Here is a 22,350-nt window from a genome sequence, read left to right on the forward strand (position 1 = left end):
CTGAGCCCAACCCCAGAGACTGGGACTTACAGTATTAGGTGCATTCTAGGAACTTGTTTTTGCTCCCAGAAGGCCCTCAGGTGGTCCTGCAGCCTGTATGCAGGTTGCAGAGGGACAGCTCTAGACAGTCCAGTCCCATAGCCTCCTCCTGAGTGTCCTGCCCTGGTTAAACTGCATTCCTGTCCCCGCCCCTGAAGAGGCAGGTCCTGTCTCCTGAGCATTTGGGTTCTGGGAGATGTCTCTTTCTTAGAATCGCCTGGTAGGGCTCTCCTGGGATGACTTTCTGCCTGCAGTGCCCTAGGATTTAGGCTCTTCTGAGCGCCAAATGCCCTCTCCATGACTGCCTCGCCTGTAAACAGAGATATCATTTTAAAGCCCTTCTGTCTGCCAAGCAGCAAGCAGAACCGTGCTGGGAACATTTCTGGCTTCTGGGATAGGTTTGTTGACTGGGAGCCTCAGTCTGCCAGGGATCTCTTCGTCTGAGGACATGAACTGTGTTTTTTAACCTTCCCACTTAAAGTCACGCCCAAGAGGCCAAGGCTTGGGATCCATCCTTTTGGCTCAAGCTTCCTCTTGTCAGTTAAGGTCTTATTACTCCATTTCTGCAGGTTCCATCGAACCCCTCATCTCTCTGTGAGGTGCCACTTAACTAGAGCAGATTTTTAACTTCATAGAGGGAATTGTTTTCTAGAGGTGGTAAAAAAAGAAGATACTGAGTTTCATGTGTTTCCCACTACCTTTACATTTAACATTAGAGACCTTTTGTAGATGGCATATTTCTTATTGACATGTTACTATTATATTTATGAGCGCCCATCTGATGTTTCACTACACATTGTGTAATGTTCAAGTCAGTGCACACATTTCTCCTCAAATACTGATCATTTCTTTTATTTAAAATATTGTTGTGCTGGGGCTACATCGTGGCATTTACAAAAGTTCTTATATCAAATATGCCATAGTTGAATTCACTCCCTCCATCATTCTCCTTTATCTCCCCCCCCCATTCCTGGAGTAGTTTCAACAGGTCTCATTTTTCCATTTTCATACATGAGTACATGATATTCCACCATATTCACCCTCTACACCCTTTCCTCATATCCTCCCCCTCCCACTGGTGCCAACTCCCAGACAGGATCTGTTCAATCCTCCTGTTCTCTGATTTTGTAAAAGAAAAAAAATGACATTTTTGTCTGTTTAAGATAGATACACAGGGAGTTTTATTGTGACATTTATATGTATTGGTTCATCCCCCTCTATTTTTCTTCTTTCTACCTTAGTCCTCTTTTATGTTGATTTAAACAGGTTTAAAAATTCTGCATTCATTCTTGTACAGAGAGTACATCAACCATATTTACCTTTTTAACTTCCTTCTTTTACCCTCTCTCTCTCTGTGACTTCCCCTTAGCACAACCTGTTTTTCATAATATTGCTGTGTTTATATCAGGCCTATATTCCACATATGAGAGAAAACATGCGGCCTTTGACCTTCTGAACCTGGATAACGTCACTTAAAATGATGTTCTCCAGTTCCATCCATTTGCCTGCAAATGACAGCATTTCATTCTTGTCGCCGAATAATAATCATTTCTTTGCAGTGAAAACATTATGGAATGCCCTATGTATCTGCATGTCATCCTTATAGAGGATCCCTGCTAATCTGCTGTGTGTCCTTCCAGTTTGAGTAGGTGTGCAACAGAAGGGAGTCTTGTCTGTTTTGTTAACATCTGTCTTCAACACCTGAAATGATGTTGGCTATGTAGTTGGTCCTCAGTCAATATTTGTTGAATGAAGAAAAAGGTTGCTTAAATGACTGTATTTTAAATTCATGGAGGCCAGTCTATGGAATTACAGAGTGTTAATATTCTACATAGTATACAGATTCCCCATTGCCTCATTTGCCTTTCAGACATTGACTTTGAGAGCACCAATGCACTGAGTGACAGACTTTTGGATGGTAACCTGGATTTTCCTTTTCAATTCCAGTGTTCTTAGGCTAATATTTTTAGGGTTGATGGAAAATGGGAACCTTCCAGAGTGACAAGTTATTTATATCATTTCTTGTACCCAGGCTTCTGCCTGATTTATGATGTAATAAAAGAATTAAGAATTGAAATCACAAGGTTGGAAAGAAACAGGTTAAATTGTTAAGGAAGACTTGATAGGTAAAATTTATATTTGGCCCCTTTTGAATATATTTTGTGGATATCACCACACATACACCAAGTGTCTTCTTAATGCAAATAGAAATTGCATGGCTGATTTTCTTTTTTTGCTTTTTTTTTTTTTCTTTTTAAAATGTAATTCTTTTAGCTTAGTTCCTTGGTTCTAACTTGGCAGGCTGAAGCTTTTTGGTAGTGGAAAATTCCTTTCCTGTGTTGTATAGCCTCTTTGGTGCAGAATTCAGGCACTCTTAAAGGAGTAGGCAGAGACTTAGTAACTTCCAGGTTCTTCCTTGCAACAAAGTGGCAAGATAAAAATCCAAGAAAGAAGGATACTTTACACACTTTCCTAGGTGAGGCTCACTGAACATTGGATGCCAGACCTTGAATTTTAAATTACTGGAACCATTGAGTAAAATTGAGTCACTTCTTCTCTCCTTTCTTCTCCTCCCTTCCCCATTCCTTCCCCTTTCCCTTCCTCCTCCCTCCCTTCCCCTCCCCTTCCTTTTCTCCTTCTCCTTCCCTTCCCCTTCTATTTCCCTTCCCTTTCCTCCCTGTCCCTCCCATTCCCTCCACATCCCCCTTCCCTTCCCTTTATCTTCACTTTTCATTTTATTTTTTAACAATACTGGCATTTGGACCCAGAGCTTTGGACTTGCCGGGCAAACACACTACCACTTGAGCCACACACCTAGCCCTTTTGTTTTCATTTTGGTTTTGTGATAAGGTCTTGTTTATTTTCTTGGACTGACTTGGCACTCAAGGGTTCTCCTGCCTCCTCCCACATCCACCTTCAGAGCGCTGGGATTATAGGGTTGAGCCCGACTCTCTTTAGCTTCTTATTTTTTAATAGAATTATTGTATAGTTCCCTAAAACATAGATTAAAAAATAAATCTCATAGGACTCAGAGAACACAGTGAGGGATCACTGCTTTACTTTTTGATGGTGATGGTAGGGTGAGTTACCCAGCTACCAGGATGTCTGCCTTTAGTTTTGAAATTTGCCCTCGACTTCTACCTATAGCTCGTTGCCCTGGGGAAATGACTGTTGGCCCAGTTATCTGTTAGAGAAGATGGACTTCCTGTGTTATATTAATTCTGTTTACTGAGCCTCCATTAGGAAGGGAGCTTTGCGTGCACCAGTATAAGGTGAACACTTGGAGTTCATCCTTCCTGCCACACTCCTGAGGGTTGGTGGAAAAGCTTGTAAATTTGTACTGAAAATTCTGATTTTGGTTAGGGAGAAGAATCCCTGTTAACTGCCACTTAGTTAGGAAATGGACCACCTTGTCCTAGTCCTTTCAGAAGCCATTCCACTCAGCATAACCCAGAGGGGAACCCGCAGACACATTCCCAGGGGCCTTTGCACATACTGTTATTATAGCTCAGCCTCAACCTAGGGTCTTTTCCTGAGTCTTCCTTTGCCTTCTGACCAGATAGCTGCACTTGTATCTTAGATCAAATAGTTCTTTTCTAGAAGTTCCTCTTGACATTTCCTGTATTGCCACTGTTCACCTGAGACCACATTGCAGTCTGAGTTGCATGAGCCTGGCCATCCTGTGTGACGTCTCTGCCTGGCTTGCTTCATCTCTGGTCATAGGGAAAGCCAAGTTTGAGTGAGCTGCTGGCCTCAGGGAAGAGGAAACAGTGCCGTGAAATGGTGGCTCTGGGCTGGGGATGAGGCTGGTTTGTAGCAAGTGCTCCCAAGAGGCCAGGGTGTACAGGGCTTGGCTCAGGAGTGACCCTCTGCCCCTTAGAAGGGGTGATGGATGTGGGGGAGTGTGTGGTTGATCTGGGACTGAAGACACCTATGGTGTCCACTGGAAAAGGCTTCCGTCTGTGAAGTCTTGAGCATGTAGCAGGTTAGGGCAGAAAGTGCCTGAAAGGAACCCAAAACAAAGACTTCATTTGATCATGTTTAAAGATGTTAACAAATCAGATTTTAAACTTCCTTTTTTTTCCCACTTATCATTTGTAATTGTGTTAAAACATACATAACATAAAAGTTACCATCTTAACCTTTTTTTTTTTTAAGTGGTGTTAAGAGCAGTCACAGCCCGGCATGCCATGGTGGTACATGTCAGCAATCCCAGCACTCAGAAGGTCTCAGCAGAATGGGAAGGTTCAAGGGTTACAGTGTGAGACCTGGTCTCAAAAAAAGAAAAAGAAAACCACTTACATTGTTGGATAACCATCTCCCATCTCCCATATGCAGTTCATCCACAGAACTCTTGTCAGCTTCTCCACAGAAAAATCTATACCCATTAAACACCAAGTCCCCTTGTCCTACCTCCAGGCCCTGGCTACCCCCATTCCGCTTTCTGTCTGTTGCTGGACATCTCCTAGTTGAATGCATTTTTTGTGACTGACTTCCTTTACCGCACCTCGTATTCTCAGGGTTCATCCATGTTATAGCATGTCTTGGGATCCCCTTCCTTGGTGAGGCTGAATAATAATTTGTTGAGTATCTATACCCCATTTTCTTTATCCATTCATCCACAGAGAGATATTTGGGTTGATTCCAGCTTTTGCTTGTTGAATAATGCTGTTGTAAACATGTTGTGAAGTTGTCTCTTCAAGCACTACCTTCAGTTTTTCTAACTATTTATAATTGTCCCTCAATATTTGTGGGGGATTGCTTCCAGGACCCCTACAAAAACCAAAATCCATAGGTGAGTAATTCCTTTATATTGAATGGTGTTGTATTTGCATATAAAATATGCACATCCTCTTGTATCCTTAAATTATCTCTAGATAATACAGTGTAAATGCTGTGTACATAGTTGTTATACTGTATCATTTAGAGAATAATGTACAAAAATCTGCACACACTTAATACAGATGCACGGGTTTCTTTCCTTAACATGTTGCATTTGAATTGTGGATGTAAAGCCCAACACTATGAATGGCTAACTACCACTGCATTTCCCTTTCAAAAATGGAACAAAGAAAAGCAGGCTGAATCTTACAACTTTCATCTAATTATCGAAGATGTTTAACAATTGAATTTTTCATCGCAACATTTCTGACAGATTTATATTTCTCTCCCCTTTGGATTGGAACCAAAAACTGTTTAATAGTCACTAATTACCAAACCATTTTTTATAATGAAATCCTCTTCCTTAGACCACTTTTCCTGACTCAAATATATTTTCCAAAATGTAAACATTTATTTCTGTCTTAATGCTTTTCAAGCCACTACCATAAAATGGCAAGTCAAAACCTGTAGAAATGCAGTAGAATATATATTGATTTTTTGACTGTGTGTGTGTGTATACATATATATATATATATATATATATATATATATATATATATATATCCATTGAAAACAGAAAGGCTTGGAATAAAAATCTAAAAGCAGGAATCATCCCTTTGTTGGGATGACATCAAGATTATGAGTGATTTTCATTTGTGAATATGGCTACCAGTGCTTCTCACACACTTGAAACACTGACTAGCTACTGAATCTCTGACCCTGCCTGGGGGGCATAAGTGACTTCCTATACAGATTCCTAGAGCCTGAGAAAGAGGTTAGCAATGATTTAGGCTAAAATGAACAGAGTCTAGGGTTTTACCCGAACAGACACCTTAAATTCACACCTATCTACCCAACTCTGTGTTGCTGATGTGATTCTCCCTTCACACTGGGGCTAGCAATTTCTAAAACCACTCCGGTTAGCCAGTTGGTCCAGACATTCTGGACTAAGCTATGACCCTCTCTCAAGAGTCCCAAGATTGTTTCATGACCTCAGATCCCTTCCTGAATCTTCAGCCCCAAAGATAGCCAGTGCTAGAGTGGGAGAGGGAGGATGTAGGGGACCCTGCCTCCAGCTGAGGGAAAGCAGAGCCCCTCACCCTATCCCCTACTCAGGGTGCTCCAAGGACCACCTGTCCTTGTGAACTAGGAGTTCACAGTTCTCCTAGCATCTCACCATCAACACACCCAGAATCCAAAATGGTAGCAGTGTGGCATCCTTGGCTGCAAAATTCAATATTTGGTGTAGTTTCAGAAGCAGAAAGGTCAGTGTGTGGTGACTGGATGGGGATGTTACACCAGGCACGTGAAGAGCAAGGCAGGCCCCTGTGAAACACGAAAAACGCACACAGGAAATTACAAAGAGCACATCAAAAGTTGCCTTTGCAGTTTTCAAAGAGTCCTGGGAACTTAGATATTTTTAGGGCATCATAGCAGAGGAGAGAGGAAAATATACCTGAATTCATTTGAAAATTGGATCATTTCTGGTTTCAGGATGTGGGAATTTTAAGAACCTCCATCCATTCTAAAATACTGGTTTACTCCATCCATTGTTAACCCTTATGTCTTCAAGGAAATAAAGACCAGGGATCTGGGCAGCCCTGAGGTTGGTCAGTGTCCTTGGAGCCTTAGAGGATATCTCTCTTCCAGGTGGGAAGAGCACCTGGAACAGCTTGCCCAAGATCCAACCAAAGCAGGGAGCAGCCCGCTCTCCTGTGTTCTGTGGTCTTTGGTGGAGAGGGGCTGAGGCTTCTCTAGGAAAGGACCCCGCATGGTCCGACAGCCATGGACCTGACCACACTTTGCTCCTCCAGTGTCCCAGGTGTATACAGGGTTTGGATCTAAGTCAGTTTTCGATTGCTCTGGATCAAAGTAGCAGGTATGAACAGTCAAATAATTATAAGGGTTGTACTTTATTTCAAAAGAATGTAAATGCTTATCTCAATGTAGCTTTAAGGGGAATAGTCTATACAGTTCACGCAAGCTATAATTTTATTGTTGCTGTTTTTGCAGCAGGGTCTCACTATATAATAGCACAGGCTAGCGTCAAACTCAAGATCTTCCTGCCTTAGCCTTCTGAGTGCTAGGATTACAAATGGATATCACTGTATCTTTTGTCATATCTACAGAACTATTGAGTAGAATCCTGAATGTGTAACTTGCTGTTAGATGTTCTTGGAGGAGGGTCTGGGTAAAGCCCCAACATTACAGAAGAAAATGCCCAGGTTCCAATGACCTGGATGTGGAACTAAATATGCATGCAGCCTTCCTGAATGATAGTCTTGCATTTACATTAATAAAGGAAAGGCATTCCAAGAAAAATAGTTAAGATACAAGTTAAAGCAAGGAACAGGTTGGTGTGGCCTCTGGAAATTGAGAGGATCGTTATGGGTTTTAGCTTTTTCTGACTCCAAAATATACCCAAGGTATATTTTTATCTTTGTCCAGTTTCATATCACGAACTCATCATTTGGCATTGGTGTATGCTTTGGATAATTCTCCCCAGGTAGCCTGTGAGTCCTAGGAATAGGGGGGTGACTAGAGTACCCACATGGGCACTCCACAGGGATCCCCAGCAAGAGCCCTAAAGGTGCAGGCATGAACTCTGCAAATGTATGTGATCATAATGGAAAAAGACCCCCACAGATTCCTAAAGGTTCTTGAATTCATCAGTTTGTTGATACACATTTTCTCAAAATCATTGGAGACTGAAAATGGCAGTTTACTACTGTCTGTATGAATTGGATAGAGAGGAGAGTATGGTTCCCAACAGATGTTGAGGAAATAAATTTTGCTTATAACACTGAAAATGCAGGCATTACGGATATTCCATTCTTGTGCTACACGAGAGACCACGAATATGCACATAATGGCTAGACAAACTGGAGTTTTCACTTCCTGCTTCCCTGTGGGAACTGAAGTATTGATTCCACTTCTTTTCTTTTCTTTCTTTCCTTTTTTTTTTTGCAATTTTGGGGCTTGAACTCAGGGCCTACACCTTGAGCCACTCCTCCAGTCCTTTTTTGTAATGGGTGTTTTCGAGATAGAGTCTCTCTAAGTATTTGCCCAGGCTGGCTTCGAACCTCGATCCTCCTGATCTCTGCTTCCTGAGTAGCTAGGATCATAGGCGTGAGCCACTGGCACTGGGCTGATCCTATTTCTTTTTTAAAATAGTGACATGGTTTGGGAGTTATGTTTGTAGTTTTTGTTCGGAGTTATGATCTGCAGTTATTTAAATATCAACGAGGCAGAAAGCCCTCATAGTTTAGTACTTGATTAGCTTCTTCTCACTTATGTCCGAACTCTACATACAGGAAACCAAATGTGTGTGACTAGAATACAAGAGAATAAGGGCGAGTTGGTATGCAAAGAGATACTTCAGTAGCATGTGAAGTTATATTTGTACAAAACTGTAGTTGGTTAGAAGTCAACAGAAATAGCTTGCCAAGGGAATAGGGTTTAGGTTTGAACACTTTCGTAGCCTGGCATTGGCCTTTGGTTCTTTTCTAGATAGACATGTGTATGAACTTTGGCTTTTGTACCTGTGCCAGACACCTGTCAGGTGCATGTATTTCTTTCTTCACAGGGACCCAATCAGCTGCAGGTACTGGCTTGAGCATGCGTGGTAAGCACTGGCATAGATGCATCCTAAGCATGTAGTGCAAACAACATGTCTTCAAGGTGCCAAAATAATTTAGCAAAGTGAATCCAGTGTCATCTTTAATCTCTAATTAACGTAAGGAAGACACTAGATGGTGCTGTAAACTAAGAAGTGTATTCTTTGTTAGACCGGTAAGGAGGGGCTGGAAGCTAAAGCCTCTGCTAACCCCATTTCCTTTTCCTGCTCAGCACACCTCTCTTGCTTTATGGGAGACATTCATTTTTAATGGTCTATGAACCAGATGAGAATTTGTTTCATAGAATTTACTTCCGAACGAATCTAGCCTTAGTATGTTAATGACAGTGAAACTAGAAGGGATGTGAATTTGAAATCAGATGAGCTACTCAAATATTTGGGGCAAAGTCCATGCCCAGTTTTGGACTGGACTATTTAAGGAAGGAAAATAACTATTAATAGCTTGATTGACAGCCATGTTTTTTTGACCTGTATTTGGGCAGTAAATACATTGTTATAAATCCTTTTCTCTTTTGGTATTCCTTCTAGCAGGGCACCTCCTGGAGAGTATTTTACATCATTGACTAGACCATCTAAACAGTCACTTCCAGAAGCATCCCTTGTTTGATTCTACTTCTGTTGCTTGGCAGAAAAAGCCTTTCACAAATGGGTGATTATTGATCCACTCAGATTCATGGACCAGAAGAGAATTTAGCAGCTGTCACATGTGTAGAAGGGACAGACATATGGGGTCCTTGCTGAGAAAAACTAGCTGACAGAATATCAGTTTTTGGAGTGTTTTGCCAGAACTGATTGTGATTTCAGTAATATTCTAGTCTAGTGTTTTAAAAAAAATTGATGTAGAATATGAAGTACCTTCTTTAAAATCAGTTGTTTAAAACTACTGTTCAGATGATTTAATTAAAGAAGTTTAAATAAAATCAGAAAAACCACAGTGATTTTATTATCTAAATAGATAAAATGCTAATTGTTCCCACAGGACATTTTAACATTTTTAAGTTGACTCTTGATAAGGGCATTTTAGAATCTTTAAATTAGAGCTTGGGTTTTTTTTTTTTTTTCTGGAATGTTTGAAGGATGAAGCATCTAGTTATAGTGGTTGGATTTGATTAGTGAAAAAATAGAACCTATTAAGTGAACATTATGAGATTAACCCGGCTTTGTAAATCCTATGCAATGTATTCCTGTAGAAAGGAATTGTTTAAGTCATCTACCTCAGAGGAGAACAAAAGCATTCTGAGGATGTGTGCTACCTTCCTCTCTTAGCATCCACTTACCTTATGTTCACTTTGAGTAATGTCAGAATTGCTTTGTGTCTGACCTAACTGCAAAGGGCTGATCCAGGAATCACCTGGTTGCCTGAGAAAAGAAACAGGAATAAAAAGACCAGAGACATCAGGAGCTGCCACCAGAGGTTGGCACAGTCGAGGGCTCCCAGGGAAAAATAACTGTAAATGAAAACCCACCAGGGGGAATCAAGACATTTTATTTTCTCAGGAAATAAGAGGCCTGTCTGAGAGCAAGAACTGTATTGCCATGTGATTTCTGTAGCAAGATGAGTGATGGAAAAGGGCCTTTGTATCTGCCAGGCTTTTTCAACACTTAAGAAGCATCCCCTCAGCCAGTGTGTGGGGGCTGGGATTGACTTGATTATTACAGTAAACTTTGCATTTCACCCAGTATTGATTCTTAAATGGTCCATTAAGGTAGAAATATTGAGCTGTTAACTGGAGAGTTAGGAATGGCATGTATGTTTGATTGTTTCGTGGAGCTTGGATTATGGCACTATTAGCATGTCAGCTAAATGTGAGTACAGATGAGTGGCATCCTTGATGCCTGCATTCTAGAACCTGCCCAAAGCTCTCCAATTTGTGGACGCTACTATAACTTAGAGCTTTTCTTCACTGAAGTCCTTGTATTAGCAGTCAGCTGTCTGGACAGCATTTGTCTGCATTTGTACCTTTGCCAAGTATTCCTTCAACAGTGTTACAGGTGAGGATTTCTCTAAGAGACATAGCCACCACAGAACAGTGGAAACTACAGCTGTGCACTTCCTAGCCCCGCTGTGGGGTCTTGTTTTTACTGCCAACCAGCTCTTCTTCACTTGTTCCCCACCCCAACTATGAGCAAGAGCTCTGCCTGCTGACCTTGAGTGTTCTCCTGATAGAGCGATGCCCACTCACAGAAAGTGAGGGCAGTCTGCAAACTCACAGTCAACTGATTTAAATATTAATCTCATCAAAGTGAAATCAGCAACGTTTAGTCAGTTATTTAACTAAAAACTGAGTGCCATGGCCCACCAGTTGATCACATAAAATTAAACATTTACAGTCCCTTTTTGTGCTCATTTATCCTTTTCTTCTCACTTCCTTTCCTCTCTGACTTGCCTTCTATGCCACATTGCTTCTCTCTGTGCTTCTATCTTGTGCCTTCTGCTGTAAAGGTGGGCTTTCCTGGGCTCTCAGGCCACTCGAGGGCAAGGGAAGAGCCTGCAAGTGTATGGGTTTGGCCTTTACCATAGCAACTCACTATGTCACTGCTTTGCCACTGTTCGATCTTACTGGACCAAGGCTGGTGTTAGGGTTAGATAGTGCTGTGCTCTTGTCTCTGTCACACTTCCAGAATCCCAAGGAAGGGAGAGTGTAATTGGCCTGATAGGTCTCAGTGTTCACCTGGGTCCTAGCCAGCAGAGCCCAGGACAGTGAGGCCACTGTGTGCAGCTAAGATGTGTGTCCACCCCAGAGGCAGTGCAGAGGAGGGGAAGAGACACGGGAGGAGGATCTGTGAGATGAACTGATGCTCCAAACGTATCTCCTATAGAGACTCATGGAGGTGCATTTGGATGTTGACTACTGAATGGCCTCTGGGATGTCAAGAATTTGTAATAAATACAACACGTTTGATTCCTTGAAGACATTTATATTTCTCTCAACTATACTTCTCTTCACCTTACATAATATTTAAAAACTGTATTGTTGCGTTTGGAGATCTGATCACCAAAGGTACACGTTTGGGCAGTACCCTCACCACTGCTAATGTTCTTTCTGTTTCCAGAGGATGACGTGGACCTGGAAACGCTGGTGAATGACATGAACGCATCCTTGGAGAGCCTTTACTCAGCCTGCAACATGCAGTCAGACACGGTGCCCCTCCTGCAGAACGGCCAGCACCCCCAGCACCCCCAGCACCCCCGCAGCCAGCCTACGGCCTCTGGCCCATGGCCCCTGCAACCTCAAGTGTCTCCTAGGCAGCGTGTGCAACGCTCCCAGCCTGTGCACATCCTTGCTGTCAGGTAGGTCCAAGAGCCAGGACTATCTGCTAAGATGACACACAGCTCTCTACTCTTTTTCTTCTTCTTCTTCTTCTTTTTTTTTTTTTTTGTGGTATTGGTGCTTTAACTCAAGAGCCTTGTATTTGCTAGTCGGGTGCTCTACCACTTGAGCCACTCCCCAGTACTGCTCTGTGCTCATTAAATGGTGATGGGTGATGACTGTAAAGACAGGAGGCAGACAAGTTCCTTTTAGCTGAATAACAGATGCAGTTGTCCCCTTACCTTTAGGGGATATGTCTCATGACTCCCTCCCCCAAACCCCCGCCCTCTGTGGATGCCTGAAACTGAACATAGAACTGAGCCCTGTAGGGGCTATGGTTTTTCTTATACATGCATGATGATGATATAGTTGAGTTCATACAACTAAGAACTAAAGTCAAGTAATACTAATAGTAAAATAGAATAGTTACAACAATATAGTATAATAAGTGATATGAGTGTGATCTCTTTCAAAATACCCGCTTGTACTATACTCACCTTTCTTGTTGTAATGGTGTGAGGTGGCACCACACCATGATGATGAGAGAAGTGGATGACACAGGCTTTGAGACACAGTGTTGGACTGCTGTCGCCCATCTGAAGGTACGTCAACAGGAGGACCTTTGAGCCTTGTCTATGCTGGTTGGCCCCAGGTGACTGGAAGTACAGATCACAGGGGACTCCTGTATGCTGAGCATGTGGGTTATGCTGTCCAACATGGCAGCACTTGGTACTTGCTTCAGCATCTGCACCTTTTATTGAGTACTTGCTACATACGAGGCACCAAGAGAGGTAAAAGAATCTACATATGGAAAAACTATCACATAGAAAACACTTGGGAAAGAATAAAAGAACGGCCATGCTGGCACCTGAGTTCCCTGAGTCCCCACTACCCAGACTAGGCTGTGGGGTTTATCAGCAACCCTACCCAGATGTGTGTTTTAACCCAATCCCTGGATGATTGAAAATGGAGACACATCTCTGAAGCAGAGAGACTGAAGAGAAGGTCCTGGGGACCTTGAAGGAGATTCCCTGGAGGTGACAGATTTCCAAGCTGAGGCATGGCTGATAACAAAGGAAGATGTTAGGCATGTAGAGGTGATGATGATGGAGGTGAGGTGGGCTCTCAAGGGCAGTGTAGGGAAGGGCTTGTTGAGGGAGGACAGTCATGGCTGCCTGGGCTTCTGAACAGGAGGGCAGAGAACAGTGAAGCTGATGGAGTGTTTGTTTGAGAGCTGTGTGAGGTGCCCACCAGCCTAGGGGTGATGGAGTTCTGACATTAAGGAGGGTGGGGTTGAGAACACTGCTGAGGGCAAGCAGCCCGATGTCATGAGCAGTTGACTCTGAAGGAGAAGGGCAGAGATGGGGTGGGGTGGGGGCTCTGATTATCTTGAGCACCTGGGAGGAAGGCACAGCCAGGGGAAGATGTTGAGAATGCTTTAGACACTTCCATGGGGATCATGGAACCAAGTTGCAGAAGAGTAGCTTTTGAGCGCCACTCTCAGCACAGTCCCATCCCCATGGACTCTGGTGGGTTTTGGGCAGGTATGGCCAAGTGAAGATGGCAGGGAGGCAACATGAGCCTGCCCTGCCTCTCTGGGCATTCACAGAGGATGTGCAGGGGCTTTTGCCTGGAATTGCTGCCCTCCTGACTTCTGTCCCGCTGGGGTTCTTGTGGCTGTAACTTTCTCAGCACCACCTGTTCTGGGGAGCTCCATTCCTCCTTACTTCCAGAGACTTCTAGAAGTTTCTTCCTGGTCTGACATCTTGGGTCTTATGCAGTGCCAGTAACCATCTCGCCCCTTTGCCGAGAGCTACAAGGGTGCCTTGGGTCCCCTTCTCAGCTGCTTGTCAGGCTTCCTGTATTTTGTCACATTCATGAGTTAGTTATCTCTCTTTCTCTCTCTCTCTCTGTCTTTCTCTCCCAGAATTTTATCTGACTTTGTTCTCTAGAATATCACCCTGTTCATAGCTCCTGGTAAGCCTGGAAGGAAGACTTTTGTCCCATGAGCTTGTCAGGGTCCAGGTGTCTGCTGGTCACCCATCCACGGCTGCCTCAGGGGTGACCAAGAAGGCAAAAGTCTTGTTGTAGTTCCCTGGGGAAGGTGCTCAGGATGGTGGAGGATGATGGTGTTAGAGAGCCTGGCTCCTTGCTAGAGTTGGTTGCTCAGGTGCTTAAGCCTCAGATTCTAGATGAACATGGCCTTTCTGTGTCTTGGGGCTGCCTGTCCCATGAGATGGATTGGGACCCTTTGCTCTGTAGGGCAGGACAAACCTCCCTACAGGGTGACAGACACTGTACCTTGGTCTGATTCCTTTTACTGTTGTTCTCTAGATAAGTTGTATTGTCTCTTGCCACAAGTAGCTTTAAAACAAAAAACAGGTGAGGCCAACAGAGAATCTCCCTAGATTTATTTTATCAAGTGAAGTAATCTGACTGCAGGGCTCTATGATGCTCCTCATTTTTAACTGGTATCATGATCACCAGAGAGGCCATGAGAATTGTTCTCTAGGTAGAGAAACTGAGGCACAGTGAGTTGCAGCTAGGCCCACATCTGGAAGGTGGGGAAGCCAGCCATGTACCTGGTGGAGAGGCTCTGCAGCTTGAACAGGAAAGGCCTCGAGCATCATGCTGGGTGCTGGGTGCTGGGTGCTGGGTCCATAGAACACCAGCCACACTACAGAGGGGCTCTTGGTGGCTACCACACTTGGCCAAGCTGGGTGGAGGCAGGGACAGAGAAGGAGCCTGGAGAAGACACAGCCTACTCAGATCATCTGACAGTTGAGCCCATTTGTGAAGGAGGAGGGGTTCAGGTCAGAGTGGAGGGGTCATGGGCTTGTTCTCAACTGGACAGACAGATGAGGCAGGTGAAGGCATGGGGAACAGAGCCACTTTCACCTCCCAGGCAGTGACATTTTTGTCACTGTCCCTGACATCCCTGAATCTCAGTCCCCTCACCATAGTAGTTTTCTTTTTGTGATTATAGGGGACATATTCTTTAATTATTTAATTATTTTTTATTATTCATTTATTCACATGTGCATACATTGTTTGGGTCATTTCTCCCCTATGCTCCCCTCCCCCACCCTTTCCCCATTTATGGACTTCTTTAACAGTGATTTTTTTATCTTTGTAAAATGTCCCTTTGTTATGTGATAGACAAATACCTGAACAGCTATAACATAATTTTTTAAGTTAATGAAATTACAATTTAAAAATGAAAATCAGTTAGAAATGTTCAAAACAACCTAATGAAGGAAGCTTTTGCGAACAACTAGAACATCAGAATTTCCGTATCTTTGTCTGCAGGTCAAAGATGAAACTCGTTCCTTTAGGGTAAGTCCTTGGTTGAGACTGTGGGCTGGAGAATCAGGAATGGTGGTGATTGTGTGGCTTTTCTGTTTCTGTTCCATATGGCAGTGTTCAGGCTGTTCAGTTGGATGCCCTGCCCAGGCTGAAACTACTAGGGAAGAGTGGGATTTGTTAACAGTAAAAATAAACTTTCTGGCATGTTACCAAGCCATTATAGGAATAGGTTTCCTATATTTCACAACAGATCCCCTTCATGTCATGTGAGTTCAGGTATTTTTAAACCAGTGCTTCATTTCCTGGTGCACACAGAATGGCTAGATAGGTCTTCTTTTAAAATCAGAGCAAGTTGGTAAAGAGAGAAAGTAAAATGGTCAGAGTAAATTTCTCTAACAGCAACCCTCCCAGAAAGGGATCATTGATCAGATTGTAAATACAGTCAAAAGGCTTTCTGAGGGTATATTTATTTAAATGAAGAGAAGGATCCGGAATGCTGAGCAAAGAGGGAACAAAATACAGCCCCAGGTTTGCTGCCTTCTAGAAAGGAGGACAGTGCCGTGGGCATGCCAGCCTCACGATGGAGGAGTGAACGGATGGATGAAGGAGGAGATGTGTTCCCAGGGAAGTCCTGAGTTGTGAACAGGAAGTTGCTGGCAGGACTCTAGGAAGGAAAAGCACAGGGCATTTTTTCATCATTTCTGCTTTGACTTTGAACTTCATTTTTTTGCTATTACCATAGTTGTATCCAGTTCATCATCCTATACATATTTTACTCAATTGTATGACAAGTGAGCTTTGCATTTTTCAGAAGAGGATGGTGGTGGCCCTGATGGAGTGCCACAGAGCATAGAGGTGCTGCTGAGTCAGCAGGGTATTTCGGAGCATTGGTTCCCGGAAGGATAAAAACATGAAGTTTTTATTTCTAATTAATTCAGTAGCAGCTGCCTGTCTGTATTAAAAAAAAAAAAAAAAAGCATGCACTCCACAGTTCACATGAGGACACATGAAACCTCTTGTACTATTTTCACTTGGGTGAGTGAATGTTCATTTCCAGGACATTGAAAAACCCCTGTTGTCATGAAAATACCTGATTCACAAAAGCTTTTCACACACAAGGTATTCATTGAAGAAATGCCTAAGAATCTGCTTGAGATGGAAATGCACACTGTCCCTCAGGCATTCTGCCAGGAGGGAAATTGATATTCTTTGGCAACTTTTAATTTTGTTTCTTTTTAGTCATAGTCAAATGTGCATAACATAAACTTCGCCACATTAGCCACTTCGAGGTGTACGGGTCAGTAGTGTGGATGTACACTCAGAATTGCTGTCCAGTCTCCAGAAACTTTGCCCATTAAATATCAGCACCTCAGTGTCCCTTCCCTGTATCCCCTGGCAAGTACCCTTCTACTTTCTATGAACACCCCAGATAAGTGGCATCAACCAGTATGTGTCGTTTTGTTACACTCAGCATAATATCCTTAAGGTTCATCCATGTTGTAGCATTTCCTTTTTTTTTTCCTTTAGAATATCCTTTTAAATGCTGAATAATATTCCTTCGTGTGACCAAATCATATTTTGCTTTTCCACCCGCGCCATGGATGGATATTTGGGTCACTTCCGTCTTTGGGCTATTGTGAATAATACTTCTATGACCATGGGTGCACTGATACTTAAGCACACCCAGTTTTCAGTTCTTTGGGGCACAGGCTGAGAGGTAGCATTGCTGGGTCATGTGAGGAATCACAGTCTAACCAGCACTTGGCTGCTTCCCCGCAGGCGCCTTCAGGAGGAAGACCAGCAGTTTAGGACCTCGTCCCTGCCAGCCATCCCCAACCCGTTCCCCGAGCTCTGTGGCCCTGGGAGCCCCCCTGTGCTGACACCAGGCTCCTTCCCTCCGAGCCAGGCTGCCCCAAAGCAGGTGAGTGTGCTGCTGACTGCAACTCTAGCTATTGGCTGTGGGGTCTGCACGGAAGTGCTGGCTTGGTACTTTGCAGAGAAAGGGGGAAGGGGGGACTGTGATCTTTTCTTTGGATTCTTGTCTTATTGCTTTTCTTTGTTGTCTTATAAGGCTTTTTAAATTTATGGTCCAAAATTGCACTTTTACTAAGTTAGGGATCTATCAGTATGTTTTAGAAAGAATATCAAAACTATGGTTTTAAAAAAATGCAATGATTTGGGGCTTCAAGATGAATTTCAGTTCTCTGAAGGAAATTTCACCATCAGGTCATCCTCACTAACCAGTGATTCTGGGTGTGAAAATATTGGGCTTATTTCTGTATAGGATAACTGAAGAGTTTCTGTCTTGTGGTCTTGATTTTGAATATGGCCTGCTCAAGGCAAAGAGTGTCTGCTTTACCCAGAAGGTGCTAGCCATCTTTTTGAACTTACAGTTTCTCCTTTAAAATAGGACTCTGAAGTAGCTATTACACAGCCATTGCCCCCATATGAGGAAAAACTGTCAAATGGCCAGTCAACTTTATCAGAGAAACTGGCAGAGAAATAGGTTGGCATCTCCTTCCTTCTGGTTGGCAGGACTTGGAGCAGAATGGGTTCCAGACTCTGGAGGAGACTCAATCATGCTGCTTGCAGGATGGTGGCGGGGGTGGTTATTATAACAATGACAATGACAACAACAGCATCTGATGTTTATTGAATGATTTCTGTGTGCAAGGCACTGTTCTAACTGGCTTCATGTTTGTTTATTGTTTATTTATCAATGTGCTTATACCCTGTGAGTTAAGTACAAATGTTGTCATCATCTCTGGTCTACAGAAGTAAACCGAAGCCAGCAGAGCAGGGTTAGAGCTGGAGGTGGGACCTGGGTTCAGCACTGAGAACCACATTACTCATGAGCTTTCTGTGCCCTTGACTTTTTTTTTTTTTCCAATTAAGTGTATACCAGAAATTTCTTTGCTTTCCTGTAGACCCGTTCACTCTCCCTCCTCACTCCTGGCTTGCCCACAGTTGCTGTTCTCAGACGTGGCAGGCCAGCAGATCTCATGCTCTGTAAATCCATCTGTCCTGTGCCAGGCAGTGGTCACAGTCTTGGGAGACAGACTTTTTCTAAAATGTTCACCAGCTTCCAAGCGCTGCTCCCACTCCTACCCGCCTCCCCAGTGGGCTGCATTACAGTGCTTTCAAACTTAGAAGGTGAGGTCAGTCCTTGTCTGGGAGCCAACACTGGTCCAACTTCGGCACATTGTCACATGCCTGAAGTGTATCTGGGATGTCTACCTCCCTGGTGACCTTCTGCTTCAAATAGGAACCAGAGGAGCTGTCTGTGGATTTGTCATTGAGGTTGTTTACAAAGTTTCCCATCCTAAAATAAGACCACAAAAGTGTTATCTGGCTTTTTCATGATTGGCAAGGAAACAGTTCTCCACCCCCATGGGTTGTCCAAATTCGTAAGAATAAGAAAATGCAGAAATTTTGTCTGCTGGTGTTTTTCTTGGGATCTAAGTGGGTTCCCTATGAGAACATTGCACTGGGCTCTGGTTTTTGTCCAAATTCTTTAAGCCAATTGGGTCGAGTGAGAGCAGGGAGCATATTTCTCACTTAGCACTATTGTAGAAAGCCATTGTTCTGCATTGCTGCTGTTTTAACCTGGGTGAGGGGCTGTTCTTCATCAATGCTTACTTCCAATTTGTGATCTCATGGAAAGTGTGTCCATGGGTACTGCTGGGAGCGAGGGCTCAGCAACCTGTGGCCATCTGCCAGAGGGTTTGCATCTGGGATCAGGGACAGAGATGCTGCTAGCCAGTGTGTTTGGGTCCCATTTTTCTTGTCCAATATTATTTTTCCTTTCCTACAAAGTCAAGGGAAGTAACATCAAGAGCAGGGGGCCAGCAGAGAGTTCTGAAGTAATATGACATAGATGAAGTGTTCACAATGTATCCTGCCTCCATAAAGGTGCTTCATTCACTGGCAGAATTCAGTCAACGTGGCAAAAAAAAAAAAAAAAGTATGAAGTTCTTAGACTTCAACATGTGGACTGACACGCCCCCGTGGCCCCTTGAGCCAGACCCCGTGACCGCACACTGAGCACCAAAGTGAACCTTCCGGGGGCCCCAGCAGAATGAGGCACTGGGGCGAAGCAGCTGAGCTGCATTCAGTTCACAGTGTCCTGTCTGCAGGCTCACAGAAGGCACAGTTCCCCATGCAGCTCTGGCCCGGCTCCTTTGCAAACGTGCAAGATGCCAGATGCGCGCTTGGCAGTCTGCCAAAACTGGTGGCTGAAGGACTCAGTGAAACGAATGAGAGGAAGAATTCTGCAGGGGTGTGGTTTTAGGGAGAGAAAGGCTCTCAGCCCCACCACTGTGAGCAGCTGTGGAATTCCTCTGCTGCTGCCGTCGTCTCCCCAGCCTGTCTGCCTTCAGCTGGAACTCCAAGCCCCTCCCTACTTTGGGCCAGCTCCTGGGCAGAAGGGCTCTGCTCTCAGAGAGCTTAGCATGCTGGGACAAAGAACCACAAACTCCCCAAGCTGAAAGCAGAACAGAGTAGTCGGTGGGTTAAGAGGTAATGCAGAACTTCTTTCTGACATGCAGGCAGAAAGAAGTTGTCCTTCTACCCAGAAGAATGAAGAAATCTTACTCCTCAGGCACCTCATTTCCTCTTCCGGGGGATCCCAGAGTGCATAGCAGCCCCCAGGCAGGCTCTGCAAATCCTGTCAGGATGACATCACTCCAGGCTAGTGACCACTGTATAGTCAAGTTCTTAGCAGGAGCTGTCTGGGGGTGCCTTCGGGGCTGGCAAGAAAAGCCAAGTTTCATGTAAGCATCTCTGGTCCTCCAACTGGGGACACTGAAACTGACCAAGAGGGACAGCTTCTACTCAGAGATCAGCATGCTGACAGCCCCTTGCTCCTTCTAGCCTGGCTTATGGATGCCACCATGGCCTTGACCTCAACCTTCAGGCTCTGTTCCTTCCCTATGTCTGAGGTCCTGTCTGGGACTTTGACAGAGCGGCACAAGCGGGTCTGACCTCTCCAGTTACCATCCTAACTGAGCAACCTCTCCACCACCACTGTCCAGAGTACAGCTTGTCCAGGACTCTGTAGACTCCCTCCTTGGAAGGCGCTGGGGCACCTCCAGCCTCCAGTGACAGGAGTTCTGCTGCTTGCTCAAGGTTCCTCCCTGGTGTTCTGGGTGATGTGAGAAGTCATGGAGTTACCTGTGCTAAGACTTGGGCTTCTTGTGTTTTCTTGTTTGTTTTATTGTTTTGATTTGGTTTTTTGCAGTACTGGGGCTTGAACTCAGGGTCTACTACACCTTGAACCACTCCACCAGCCCTCTTTTGTGATGGGCTTTTTGGAGATAGAGATTCTCAGATTATTTGCCCAAGCTGGCTTTGAACCTTGATCCTCCTGATCTCTGCCTTCTGAGTAGCTAGGATTACAGCTGGGAGCCACCAGCACCCAACTTATTGTTTATTATGAGTATTAAAACAAATGACTTGGTTTGTTTGCTAATATTTGTATGCCAGAATCTTGATCTTGCATTTATGTCAGGTTGTACTCTGTGGCTTCACCAGTGCAGTGAGAGCGCACACACAGATGGAATAAAGTGTAGTTTTCCCTTAGTATCCAGGAGGGAGTGGCTCCAAGACCCCTCCTTGGTCGCCTAAATTTGTGGGTGCTCAAGTGCCTTATATAAACTGCCATAGTACTTGTGTGGAACATGTCCTGTCATACACTTGAAGTCCCCTGTAGATGACTGACAATCTTTAGTACAATATAGGTCCTGTGTAAATAGTTATAATATGCAGTTTTTTAAGATGTTTTCCATCCATGGTTGATTGAACCCAGGGATTTGGAACCTACATATGTAGAAGTTGGACTGCAGTGAATGTAGTCAGTGTTAGAGAAATGCCACCCCCGGGTCCCATGAGCACAAACATAGAAATAGTCATAGTATGATCTTAAATAGTATGTCAGCAGTTACAATGGTCAGCTGTTTCAAAACAGATGAGTGAATCTTCTTAGGTGGACATGCAGCTTCTATGCCGTTTATTCCATCATTTATTTAATAGCATTTAATTTTAGTGATTTCAGCATCTCAATTATTTATCAAAAATGCAAATGCCTGAGATTTTTTTCTGAATGTTTTAGGTTCTTTTTCCTCCAGAGGGTAGTGACATTAAATCAGTCAGAATCAGGACACTGAGTTTTTGTGGTTAAAAAGGAATAGGGCATTCAATTTTATTTTTATTTTAAAACTTTTTATTAGTATATGATAGTTATACAGGGGATTATGATAATTATACTGGGGGCTTCATTGTGGCATTTCCATATGTACATATTGTACCCTAGTTAAGTTCATCCCAATAAGACATTTTAAACTGCTTCGTGACTCATTTGAGACAGACACACTGTCATGGGTACAGATGGCCATTACAGCAAAGATGTCTGATGTGATCAGACTCTATGCCCACGTTGGATGTCAACCTGGAAAGGTGGGCTTGACCACCCAACTCATGCTGCTAGGCTGCTGTGTCAAGTTTTCTTTGTTCTTGTGCCTTGGTGGACCCCAGTCTTATGTCAGATGTACCTCATACTCATCTGTCCTGAGTGTGTCAGGGCATGCACTAGTCTTTCTAGAAGAGCTGACAGCAGTTCTGAGTGCCTACTATGTGCCCACCACAGGATACAATATAGACGTATGGTGCCTGCCCTCTGACCTGCTCCCCCTTAAGCTGTGACCAAAGCCCCAGAGCTGAAGTGGTGCTTCACAGGAAGGAGCCTGTGGGCTTTCCCAGGCCATTGTCCTCCTGGTTAGCACTTCTGAGCTGAGGACATGGCCTTTCAGGGTACCTGGCACTGGCTGAGGGTACCACAGCAGGTCAGGAGGGCAAACACTAAGGGACAGGAAGAAGTGCCCCCATAGAGGCAGATCCTGGGCTGGGCCTAGGTTCCAGGTCCCAGCAGGTAAGTACCCCGCACACATATACTATGGGGAACCAAGCTAGTGAGCTAGCTCCCCTGCCACAGTCTGTCTGCCACTCTTGTACCCCTGTAATGTCATAGGAGAGAGAAGGTTACCCAGGCTACTGGCTTTCTCCCCCGGGTATTGGTGAGGCTTGGCTCAGGCTCTTTGGCTGAGGGAAGGGAAGCAATGCTCTGTTGAGGCTGATAGTGAGGCTGGCAGAGGACTTATCTCAAAGGTATTCCCAGGACGG

General features: G+C 44.1%; 1 protein-coding gene across 10 annotated transcripts in view; it reads left to right on the forward strand.

The window, feature by feature from the left end:
- Positions 1-22,350, forward strand: part of Grb10 (growth factor receptor bound protein 10) — a 170,812-nt gene that overhangs the window by 98,654 nt on the left and 49,808 nt on the right. For 6 of the 10 annotated variants that reach the window (XM_020185877.2, XM_020185876.2, XM_020185879.2 and 3 more), the window contains 3 exons: positions 11,612-11,849; positions 15,178-15,204; positions 16,954-17,095. In XM_020185877.2, coding sequence (XP_020041466.2) covers positions 11,647-11,849; positions 15,178-15,204; positions 16,954-17,095 — 372 coding nt within the window. In that variant the 5' untranslated portion in view covers positions 11,612-11,646. Of the gene's footprint in view, positions 1-6,519; positions 6,800-11,611; positions 11,850-12,173; positions 12,471-15,177; positions 15,205-16,953; positions 17,096-22,350 lie in introns of those variants that run through there. The other 4 variants (XM_020185880.2, XM_074065501.1, XM_074065499.1 and 1 more) reach the window with 3 other exon arrangements.

Source organism: Castor canadensis, chromosome 2 (assembly GCF_047511655.1).
Source record: "Castor canadensis chromosome 2, mCasCan1.hap1v2, whole genome shotgun sequence".
In the NCBI taxonomy this organism is placed as follows: domain Eukaryota; kingdom Metazoa; phylum Chordata; class Mammalia; order Rodentia; family Castoridae; genus Castor; species Castor canadensis.